The sequence below is a fragment of the Rhincodon typus genome, chromosome 47 (assembly GCF_021869965.1).
Source record: "Rhincodon typus isolate 14 chromosome 47, sRhiTyp1.1, whole genome shotgun sequence".
In the NCBI taxonomy this organism is placed as follows: Eukaryota; Metazoa; Chordata; class Chondrichthyes; order Orectolobiformes; family Rhincodontidae; genus Rhincodon; species Rhincodon typus.
The window spans coordinates 514661-527071 of NC_063378.1; the positions used below are offsets into that span (position 1 = coordinate 514661).

The window sequence follows — 12411 nt, forward strand, 5'->3', positions numbered from 1 at the left end:
GAGGAGGTATGGGGGCAGGTGTAGCACTTCCTGCGGTTGCAGGGAAAAGTGCCAGGTGTGGTGGAGCTGGAGGGGAGTGTGGAGCGGACAAGGGAGTCACGGAGAGAGTTGTCCCTCCGGAAAGCAGATAAAGGTGGGGAGGGAAAGATGTCTTTGGTGGTGGGGTCGGATTGCAGATGGCGGAAGTGTCGGAGGATGATGCGTTGGATCCGGAGGTTGGTGGTGTGGTACGTGAGGACGAGGGGGATTCTTTTTTGGTTTTTATTGCGTGGACGGGGTGTGAGGGATGAGGTGCGGGAGATGTGGGAGACACGGTTGAGGGCGTTCTCGACCACCGAGGAGGGGAAGTTATGGTCCTTGAAAAACGAGGACAACTGAGATGTACGGGAGTGGAATGCCTCATCCTGGGAGCAGATGCGGCGGAGGCGAAGGAATTGGGAATAGGGGATAGCATTTTTGCAGGAAGGTGGGTGGGAGGAGGAGTATTCTAGGTAGCTGTGGGAGTCGGTGGGCTTGAAATGAATATCAGTTTCTAGGTGGTTGCCCGATATGGAGACAGAGAGGTCCAGGAAGGGGAGAGAGGTGTTAGAGATGGTCCAGGTAAACTTAAGGTTGGGGTGGAAGGTGTTAGTGAAGTGGATGAACTGTTCGAGCTCCTCATGGCAGCACGAGGCATAAATATCGGATGGTTTTTTGTCTTCCTGGCGCAAATATTAAGAACGTTTCTAAATGTTCCAAGTATATTGTTAAAGGTGAGATTGGGAAGTCAGAAATTATTGTAAGCATTAGTAGATTTACATTTTTAGGGAAAAGATTAAAGCAGTACGAAGTGAATTTAAAAGGTTAGGTCGAAGCTTGAAAAATAAAACCTTAAAAATAGTAATTTCTGGTTTACTCCCAATGCCAAGCTCAAACGAGGGAAGGAGCAAAAGATTGAAGGAGATAAATCAGTGGCTGAAGAGTTGGTGTATTGCTCAGGGAATTCAGATTTTTGGACAATTGGATTGTCTTTTGGAATAGAAAAGACCTATTCAAAAAGGATGGGCCGAACCTAAACTGGAAAGGGACCAATATCTTAGCAGAGAGATTTGCTCATTCCATGAAGGGAGACTTCATACTGATAGAGATGGCGGGTCGAGGAATTCTAAGTAGCAGTGTAAATGGAAGGATTGATGAGGTAGGTTCTGAATGTGAGGAGAGCACGTCAATTAGAAAAGAAAGACAAGAGAGAGTCAGAGTATGTAATAAGTCTGAAGAATTAAATTGCATTTATTTCAATGCAAGGGGTCTTACAGGTAAGGCTGATGGACTCAGGAGGTGGCACAGTGGCTCAGTGGTTAGCACTGCTGCCTCACAGTGCCAGGGTCCCAGGTTCAATTCCATCCTTGGGTGACTGTCTGTGTGGAGTTTGTATGTTCTCCCTGTGTCTGTGTGGGTTTCCTCCATGTGCTCCGGTTTCCTCCCACAGTCCAAAGATATGCAGGTTAGGTGGATTGGCCATGCTAAATTGCCCATACTGTTCGGGGATGTTTGGGTGGGATGCTCTGAGGGTCAGTGTGGACTTGGGCCAAAGGGCCTGTTTCTACACTGTAGGGATTCTAAATTTAAGCACATGGTAATGAGACGTCATAGCTATTACAGAAACTTGGTTGAGAGACGGACAGGACTGGCAGCTCAATGTTCCTGGTTTTAAATGCTATCGGAAGGATAGGTAAGGAGGGGGTTTGGCATTTTTCATTAAGGAATACATTGCTGCTGTAACTAGGGAAGATATTTTTGAAAAATCATCCAGTGAAAATAAATGGGTAGAAATTACAAATAAAAAAGGGAAGATCACATTAATGGGTACTATGGGCCCCCCAGTGGTGAGAGGGAAAATGAGAAACAAATATGTAGGGAGATCTCAGAGATATGTAATCATAATAAGGTTGTAATAATGGGGGATTTTAATTTTCCAAACATTGACTAGAGCTACCATAGTGTTAAAGGTTTGGATGGTGAAGAATTTGTCAAATGTGCTCAAGAAAGTTTTCTAGATCAATATGTGGATGCTCCTACTAGAAAAGGAGCAAAACTAGATCTTCTTTTGGGCAATAAGGCAGGGCAGGTGACTGAAGTAAAAGTGGGGGAAACCTTTGGGTCTAGTGATCATAATGGTTGTAGAAAAGGATAAGCCTTCCATAAAAGTTAAAGATTTTAATTGGAATAAGTCAAATTTTAATGGTATGAGACAAGAACTTTCAAAAGTTGATTGGAGTAGACTGTTCACAGGTAAAAAGAATGTCTGACAAGTGGGAGCAGTTCAAGAGTGCAATGGAGAGAATTCAGAGGCATTTTGTTCCTGTTAGAGTGAAGGTTAAGGCTGGTAAGATTAAGGAACAATGGATGAATTAGAGATATTGAGGTTCTCGTGCAGTATAAAAGAGAATCTTACTTTAGATATTGACAACTTGGTTCAATTGAATCTGTTAATCAATATAAAGGCTGTAGGGGCATTCTGAAGAGAGAAATCAGGAAGGAAAAGAGGGGATATGAGATAGCATTGGCAGATAATCCAAAGAGATTCTACAAATACATTAAGAGCAAGAGGGTGACTGGAGAGAGAGTTGGGCTTCTTAAAGATCAAAGGAAGGCCATCTTTATGTTGAACCTCAATAGAAGGGATACTAAATGAATATTTTGAATCAGTTTTTATGGTGGAGAAAGACATTGAGTCTAGACAATGCAGAGAAATAAACTTTGATATTTTAAAAACAGTTTACATTACAAAAGTGAAAGTTTGGGAGGTATTAGAGAATAAAAATGTGGATAAATCTCCAGGGCCTGATCTAATGTATCCGAGAAGTAAAGGAGGAAATTACAGGGACCCCTTGCAGATATATTTGCATCATCTATAACTACGGGTGAGGTGCCTGATGACTGGAGGGTGGCTAATGTTGTACCTTTGTTTAAGAAAGGTTGTAAGGTGAAACCGGGGAGCAATAGATCTGCGAATCTGACTTTGGTTGTGGGTAAATTATTGGAGGTGATTATAAAAGATGGGATTTATGGACTTTTAGAGAGGCAAAAATTGATTAGGGATAGTCAGCATGGTTTTGTGTGAGGAAAATAGTGTCTCTCAAACTTGATTGAGTTTTTTGAGGAAGTTACCAAAAAGGTTGATGATGGCAGAACAATAGATGTTGTTTATTTATATTTTAATAAAGACTTTCACATGGTGGACTAATTAGTAATTTTGGGTCACACAGGATTCAGGGTGAACTTCCCACTTGGACACATAATTGGCTTAAAGGCAGGAGACAGGAAGTAAGGGTGGAGGGTTGCTTTTCGGACTGGAGGCCTGCGACCACTAGTGTTCCGCAGGGATCGGTTCTGGGTCCTCTTTTGTTTGTCATTTATATAAATGTTTTGGATGAGAATATAGAAGGTATGGTTAGTAAAGTTGTGGATGACACCAAAATTGGTGGCATAGTAGACAGTGAAGAAGATTTTCTAAGATTACAAAGGATCTTGATCAAATGGGTCAATGGGCTGAAAAATGGCAGATGGAGTTCAATCTGGATAAATGCGAGGTATTGTATTTTGGTACAAATAAGGGTAGGATTTATACAATTAAAGGTAGGGCCCTGGGTAGTGTTGTTGAACAGAGGGACCTAGGGGTGCAGGTACATAATTCTTTGAAGTTTGCATCACATATAGACAGGGTGCTTAAAAAGGCATTTGGGCACACTTGCCTTCATTGCTCAGTCCTTTGAGTACAGGATTGGGACGTTATGTTGAAGTTTTACAGGACAATGGTGAGGCCTCTTCTGGAATACTGTGTCCAGTTCTGGACACCCAGTTATAGGAAGGACATTATCAAGCTGGAGAGGGTTCAGAAGAGATTTACAAGGACGTTGCTGGGTATGGAAGATTTGAGTTATAAAGAAAGGCCGGATAGGCTGGGACTTTTTTCACTGGAATGTAGGAGGTTGAGAGGTGACCTGATAAAAGTTTATAAAATAATGAGAGGTGTAGGTAGAGTTGGTAGTATTTGTCTTCTCCCTAAGATCGGGAATTTCAAAACTAGGGGGCACATTTTTAAGATGAGAGGAGAGAGATTTAAAATAGACATAAGAAGCAAATTTTTAACACAGCGGGTGGTTCACATGCGAATGAACTTCCTGGGTACAAATACAACATTTAAAAGACATTTGGAGGATAAATGAATTGGAAAGGTTTGGAGTGATTTGGACCAGAAGCAGGCATGTGGGACTAGGTTAGTTTGGGATTATGTTGGGCACGGACTGGTTGGATCGAAGGGTTTGTTTCCAAGATGTATGGCTCTATGACTCTATAACAAGTTAATTTGGAATATTGCGAGCAGTTTTTGGCCCAGTATCTAAGGAAGGATGTGCTGGAGTTCCAGAGAGGGTTTACAAGAAAGATCCCAGGATGAAGAACTTGTCATATGAAGAGAGGTTGAAGACTCTGGGCCTGTACTCCATGGAGTTCAGAACGGGGGGAATCATCTTGAAACTTATAGAATACCAAGAGGCCTGGATGGAGTGGATGTGGAGAAAATATTTCCATGAGTAGGAGAGACCATGAGCTGAGACTATAGCCTCAGAATAAGGGATGATCCTTCAGATCTAAGATGAGGAGGAATTTCTTCAGCCAGTGGGTGGTGAATCTGTGGAACTCATTGCCACAAAAGGGCAAGTCATTGAGTGTCTTTGAGACAGAGATAGATTTTTTCTTGATCAAGGGATACAGGGAGAAGGCAGAAGAATGGAGTTGAGAAACATATCAACCATGGTCGAATGGCGGAGCAGACTCAGTGGGCCAAGTGACCTAATTCTGTTTGTATATTTTATTGTCTAATGGTCTTCTGGTTAGAGTCATAGAAATCTAAGCACAGAAAACAAACACCTTTTGCTTATGGTATCCCTGTTGTTCAGAAACAATCACTTCTGTAATGTTGGGTTATGAGTCTTTGGAACTCCTTGCCACAGAGAGCTGTGTGTGGGGTAGGGATGGTGCAGAGTCCTTGTGTATATTTAAGGCTGAGACTGATAGATCCTTGATTAGTCATGGGATCAAGGGTGATGGCCAAGGGCAGGAAAAGTGGCTGTGAGGTATGTCAGGTCAGCCACGATCCTATGAATGACAGAGCAAGCGCAAGAGGCTGAATGGCCTATTCCTCCTATTTCTCGTGGTTTTATGCTCTTACAGAAGATGGGATGCATTTAGCAGAATGATCCTTGAAAATGTGGGAGTGATTCAAACTTATCTCGCCATTTCACACAATGTCCAAGTTGTCGAAGGGAGGTTTTGAGGTATTTCTGCTCAATCAAAGGACAACTGAACAATTGAATTCTTTGCACTTCCAGGAAACATTCCAAGCCCTACAATAAAATTGGAACCAGCATCCAACCTGGCTCTACAAGGTGGGGTTGTCGTTGTTAAGTGTGAAGCGCACACTGAGGATCCGATATTCATCTATCTGTTTCAAAACAATAAGGTCATTTACAACTTTATATCTGCCTCAAGCTCACCTGTAGTCTACACCATCAGCAACGTAACTTCCAAACATACCGGAAATTACCATTGCTTGTATGAAAACGTTTCCGATCAGTGTCAGAAATCAAGGCCGAGTACTCCTGTTCGATTGTCCGTATTGGGTGAGTAGCAATCATTTATTTTACATTGCTTTATTTCATGTCTGTACAGAACAGATAGACAGCCTGGCGGCACAGTGCAAAGACAGCATTTCTCCATCAATGTCAGCAAGATGAAGGAGCTGGTGATCAACTTCGGGAAACAGAGTGGAGGACACGCCCCTGTCTGAATCAATGGTGCCGAGGTGGAGGTGATCAAGTGCTTCAAGTTCCTAGGACTAAATATTACCAGCAATCTATCCTGCTACATCCACGTCGACGATACAGGCAAGACCGTACACCAACGCCTCCACTTCCTCAGACAGCTAAGGAAATTCGGCATGTCCACAGTGATGCGTACCAATTTTTGCAGATGCACCATAGAAAGCATCCTATCTAGATGCATCACATCTTGGTATGGCAACTGCGCTGCCCAAGACCACGAAAAATCACAGGGAGTTCTGAGCACAGCCCTGTCTGTCATATAAACCTGCCTTCCTTCCTTTCAAGTTTAGACCCTGTCTACACTTCCCACTGCCTAGGGAACACATAATCAGAGACACCGCCCCCACCCCCAACCCCAGTTATATTCTCTTCCCTCAGATAGAAGATACAAACATTTGAAAACACATGCCAGCAGATTCAGGAACAGCTTCTTTCCCGCTGTTACCAGGCTTTGAACATACCTCTCATATCTTTGAGTTGATTTTTCTCTTTACCTTCGCTGTAGCTGTAACACTATATTCTGCATAAAGTATTATTTGGATGGTTAGCACACAAAACAGTACTTTTCACTGTGCCTAAGTAGGTGTGACAGTAATAAAACAAATCAAATTAAATCAAATCAAATCAAAATAACTTGTTTATGGTGATTCTTCCCAGGGATAGTTAATTGCCATGTTGCTTCGAATTAATTTATAACAGCTTTTCCTCGCTCCTTTCATCTCGCAAAACAACTTATTCCAGACAGTGATAGTAGGAACTGCCGATGCTGGAGTCTGAGATAACAAGGTGTAGATCTGGATGAACACAGCAGGCCAGGCAGCATCAGAGGTGCAGGAAAGCTGATGTTTCAGGTCTGGACTCTTCTGCAAAAATCTGAAGAAGGGTCCAGACCCGAAATATCAGCTTTCCTGATCCTCTGATGCTGCCTGGCCTGCTGTGTTCATCCACCTCTACACCTTGTTATTCCAGACAGTTATTGCTGCTTTTTCCTCTGTGCAACAGATTATCTTTTATTCATTTGCTGAAACCACAAACAGTTATTAAAGTTCTAAAAGTTGACATTATCACAGTTCTTTAAAGTGGTGTGACTAATTTCCTTTTTCTCTGTTTCCCAGCTGGGATCAAGGCACCTTTGAGTGTCCTCCAACTGGCTCCAGCTGAGGTCTTTGAAGGCGAAAATTTCACCATGAGTTGCCACACCGTTGCCAGCAGTCAGTGTTTCATCTTCAAGCATGGGCACAAACAAAATGAGTATCTGCAAATTGCGGAAGCGAAGAGCAACACAACTGTCACAATAGCGAATGTGACTTATTGTGAGGAGGGGAATTACTCATGTCACTGCCTTATTGATGTCAACGGTAAAAGTGTCTACACTGCCCAGAGTGACTGGTTTGAAGTTACTGTGATAGGTGAGTTTATTATTGATGAACTCTGCTGTGTGATGTTTAATGTGAAAAATGGCAGAGAAGGGCAGGATTTCTACAGTTAATGGCAGGGAGCATTGTCAAACAGGGAGACCTTGGGGTTCAGGCCATTAGTTCATTGTAAGTTGCATCATAGGTGGACAGGGTGGTGAGGAGTGCATTTGGCATACTTACCTTCATCGGTCAGAGCACTCAGCCTAGGAGTTGGGATGTCATGTTGTGGTTGTACAGGATATTGGTGAGGCTACTTTTGTAATACTGCTTTCAGTTCTGGTCTCCCTGCTATAGGAAGGATATCATTAAATTGAAGGGTGCAGAAAAGATTTACAAGGGCGAAACCGGGACTGGAGAGTTTGAGTTAAAAGGAGACGTTGGATATGCTGGGATTTTATTCACTGAAGCATAGGAGATTGAGCGGTGATCTTATAGAGGTTTATATAACTGTGAGGGGCATAGATAAAGTGAATAGACAAGGCCTTTTCACCAGGGTAGGCAAGTCCAAAACTAGGCAGAATAGTTTTAAGGTGAGAGGAGAAAGATTTAAAAGTGACCTGAGGCCCAACTTTTTCACACAGAGGACTGCCAAAGGAAGTGGTAGAGGCAGATACAGTTACAACATTTAAAAGACATTTGGATAGGTACATGAATAGGAAAGGTTTAGACAGATGTGGGCCAAACACAGGGAAATGGGACTTGTTTAGTTTAGGAAACTTGGTCAGCATGAAAGAGTTGGGCCAAAGGGTCTGTTTCTGTGCTATATGACCCAATCAGAGGGAGTTAGATTCTATGAATGGGGAAGATCTTTCACAATAATATTTAAACAGAATTTTTGACATATAGTATTGAGCTTATCTGGAGTCCGGTGGATGCTGGGACACTGAATGGGATGCGAGCATCGCTGGCTGAGTCAAGCATGTATCGCTCCCGTCTCTAATTGCCTCCTTGAGAAGGTGGTGGTGAGTTGCCTTCTTGAACCCACTGCAGTCCATGTGCTGTAGGTTGACCCACAATGCCCTTAGGGAGGGAATTCCAGGATTTTGACCCAACGACACTGAAAGAACAGCTGATATATTTCCAAGTTGGGATGGTGAGTGGCTTGGAGGGGAACTTGCAGTGGGTGGTATTCCCGTGTATCTGCTGCTTGTGTCCTTCGAAGTGGAAATGGTCAAACCTCAAGGAATAAAAGTCCAGGTGTTGCAAAAGCAGTGGCCGAGCCTTTAACTCTGAAGTTGTGAATTAAAAATCGAGGCCTTTCAATTTCTTGTTTCAGACCGTCCAAAACCAAAACCAACCGATGAAGCTGTGACGAAGCTAAGTAAGTCGACTATCAACTTAGTTCTGACATTTTATTGTAGTGTTGTAAGAAACAGTATGTTGTTTTTGTAGCTTGAGGATTGCTGAAGCAAGACACAATTTTTCTGGGGTTTTACCATTGCACTTATCCAGGCAAACTACTCAATCAATAATTCATTTGGTTTGCGCATGTGTCTACAGCTTCTGAAAGTATAATAGTCAATGATGACTGGCCAACTATAGTTAGATAGATGATGCAGATGATTGCGATTATTATAAAGCTAGTATCACTGAACTGGGGCTGAGGCTAGTGCAGTGGTAGTGTCCCTATCCCTGGGCCAGAAGATTTTAGTTCAGGCGCCACCTGCTCTAGAACTGTGTAATATCATGTCTGAGCAGGTTGATCAAAAAAATAGGCTAAATTTTAAAAAAAATCACAATACAAGGCCCTCTTGTGGTACAGTGGTAGCATCCCTACCCCTGGACCAGGAGGCCTGGGTTGAAGTCCCAGCTGCTCCAGAGGTGTGTTGTAACATCTCCGAGAAAAATAGGTTAAATTTTAAAAATTGTTGCTGTACTGGCTCCCTCTTGTGGTGCAATGGTAGTGTCCCCAACCTCTAAGCCAGGAGATCTAGGTTCTAAGTCCCATCTGCTCCAGATATCAGTCATAACATATCTGAACAGACTGGTTAAAAATTTTGATGATTATACCTGGTAGGGGCTCTTGTGGCACAGTGGTCATTGTCCCTACCTCTTGGCCAGGAGATCAATGTTCAGGTCCCACCTGCACCAGAGCTGGTCTAAGTATATTAATGCCTCTGATGCAGGTTAATGAGAAAATGTTTCAAAACCATGTAATTACAGAACTCTGTTGATTATTTTTCTCAGATTCCAGCCTTATATTGACAATAGCATTGGCTTCTACAACTTTCATAGTACTTAATCTGATTTGTGCCTTTTTGGCAGCCTGTCTGTCCATGAAAAGTAAGTAGAGAACAGTTTTAATATTTAAAATCATACTTTTTTGATTTGATCTGTTGTTGTCGTATGTACCGAGATTAAAATGAAAAGTGTTGTTTTGCGTGCTATCCAGGCAAATCATACCTTACATAAGTACATCAGGGTAATAGAACAGGATGCAGAATATAGTGTTACAGCTGCAGAGAATAGAATAGAATCCCTACAGTGTGGAAACAGGCCCTTCGGCCCAACAAGTCCACACCGACCCTCAGAGCATCCCACCCAGACCCATCCCCCTATAACCACACATCCCTGGACACTATGGGCACTTCAGCATGGCCAATCCACCTAGCCTGCACATCTTTGGACTGTGGGAGGAAACCGGAGCAAACCCACACAGACACAGGGAGAATGCGCAAACTCCACGCAGACAGTGACCTGAGGGTGGAATCAAACCAAGGTCCCTGATGCTGTGAGGTAGTAGTGCTAACCACTGAGCCACCATGCCACCCAAGAAGGTGCAGAGAAAGATCAACTCTAATATGTGAGAAGTCCGTTCATAAGTCTGATAACAACATGGAAGCAGCTGTTCTTGTATCTGTTGGTATGTGTTTTCAAACTTTTGATCCTTCTTAAGAGTGGATGTGCTAGCATCTTAGCTTTTATCTCCCTTGGAGAACAAAGGTCCACAGTTTAAGTAGTCCTTTCAGGTTAGTGTCACTTCCTTAACTTTTGTCATGGCATCTTATCTGGTGCATAGGGATATTTAGGATTGTGGTTGAACGTTTATTGACTTCCTCAACTGTATTTTGCTCCCCTCCTTTTGAGGTAAGATGTTATTTTGTTGGAGGCAGTTCAGAGAAAGGAAATGTTCAATGAGACCTGGTGTCCCTTGCACACCATGGCTGAAAGTGAGCATTGCAGGACAGCAGGCAGTGAAGAAGGCAAATGGGATGTTGGCCTTCATAGGGGATTCAAGTCCAGGAGTCCATGAGTCGCTGCGATTGTACAGGGTCGGACTTTACCCTGGAGCATTGTATTTGGATCTCCTTATCTGAGGAAGGATGTTCTGGCTTTGGAAGGAGTGCAGTGAAGGTTTCCCAGACTGATTCCTGGGATGGCAGGATGGATGGATGTAGAGAGATTGGATCATTAAGGACTATATTAACTGGAGTTTAGAAGAATGAGGGCAGGTATCTCAAAGAAACCTATAAAATTCTAATTGGGCTAAACAAGATCAATACAGGAAGGATGATCCTAGTGACTGGGGAGTCCAAAACTGGAGTCATAGATTAAGGATAAGAAGTAAACTTTTTAGGACTGAGCTGAGGAGAAATGTCTTTACCCAAGGAGTGGGGAGCCTGTGGGATTCACTAACACAGAAAGTGGTTCAAGCCAAAATATTAAAGGAATGTGTTTTCAAGTAGGAGGTAGATGTAACTTTTGGGGCTAAAGGGACGAAGGGATGGGAGGGTAAGGTGGATTCAGAGTATTGAGCTCAATGGTTCACCACAATCCCAATGAATGACAGAGCAGGCTCAAAGGACCGAATGGCATACACCAGCTCATATCTACTATGTTTCTATAACCCCAGTAAGGAGGAATCGTCTTGTCTTTAGCTTTTAAAGGTTAAACACATTGGGACTCTACTCGCTGGAGTTTAGTAGAATGAGAAGTGATCTCATTGAAACACTTCAGGGTATGCCAGGGTCATTGCTGAGAGGATGTTTCCCCCTCATGAGAGAGTCTAGGACCAGTAGGCACAGTCTCAGAATAAAGTGTTGTCAATTGAAAACTGAGATGAGGAGGAATTTCTTCTCTCGGAGGGTTGCGAGTCTTTAGAACTCCTTGCCACAGAGGGGGGCAAAGTACTTGTGTATATTTAAGGGCTGAGCAGCTTGATCAGTCGGGGAATCGAGGGAAAGGGCAGGAAAGTGAACATAAGGAATGTGGGAACAGGCTCAAGGAGCCTAATGGTCTACTCCTGTTCCAATGTTCTATGGTCTTATTATAGCCTGAACAGATGCGTTAGTAAGGTGCATGAGGGCTCATAACATTGGTAGGAATTGTCCATAAATGCATGTACATTGGGAACATTGGTCACAAAGAGCTTCAACACTGCTTTTAAATGTGGGTGCTCCGATGTTTTGCTTGCTCTGGGTGAGAGACCTTACCTTGCATTCTTGTCCGCAAAGCTATGAACATGACCATTCCACAAAATGTTAGCTTCCTAGCTCATGAAGATTCCAGGCGCACATTGGAGCTAACTGAGACATCTTGGAGATATTAACAGAACAGAGGTGAGAAAATTGTTTCCTTACGCAGGCTACACTTGTCAATAGAGACATACTCTGTTAAAATCTTGCACAAACTAATTCAAAATTCACCTCCAAACTGGGTTTAACATTATTTCATCACTGTGGGAAGAATATCTACAATGTTATTGAATTGCCTTTTAGTCAACAGAGCCTGCTTATTTATCAGAGATCGTAATAGTGAAGACAAGGAGATTTTCTGAAATTGAGTGACCTTCAATGTTAATTAATCGCCGGAAAAATAGTAAATGTTGCTGAGAACGCGGGAGAAATTCAACAAGTTTGACAGCATCTGTGGGGAGAAACGGAGTGAAACAGAGTTCACATTTCGAGTCCGGTATGATGTTTCTTTGGAACTCACTGCAGAAGAGTCAAACTGGACTCGAAATTTTGAGATAACAAGGTGCACAGCTGGATGAACACAGCAGGCCAAGCAGCATCAGAGGAGCAGGAAAGCTGACGTTTCGGGCCTAGACCCTTCTTCAGAAATGGGGGAGGGGAAGGGGGTTCTGAAATAAATAGGGAGAGAGGGGGAGGCGGATAGAAGATGGATAG

The 12411-nt window shown here is 43.0% G+C and overlaps 1 protein-coding gene across 3 annotated transcripts in view; it reads left to right on the top strand.

Annotated features, from left to right (window-relative positions):
- The window catches only part of LOC109917532 (Fc receptor-like protein 5), a 28213-nt gene extending 16009 nt beyond the window's left edge, over window positions 1-12204 (top strand). For 2 of the 3 annotated variants that reach the window (XM_048620621.1, XM_048620620.1), the window contains 5 exons: window positions 5373-5663; window positions 6980-7273; window positions 8559-8603; window positions 9470-9565; window positions 11737-12203. In XM_048620621.1, the coding sequence (XP_048476578.1) occupies window positions 5373-5663; window positions 6980-7273; window positions 8559-8603; window positions 9470-9565; window positions 11737-11831 (821 nt within the window). In that variant the 3' untranslated portion in view covers window positions 11832-12203. Of the gene's footprint in view, window positions 1-5372; window positions 5664-6979; window positions 7274-8558; window positions 8604-9469; window positions 9566-11736 lie in introns of all 3 variants that reach the window. The other variant, XM_048620622.1, reaches the window with a different exon arrangement.
- The last annotated feature ends 207 nt before the right edge of the window (window positions 12205-12411 follow it).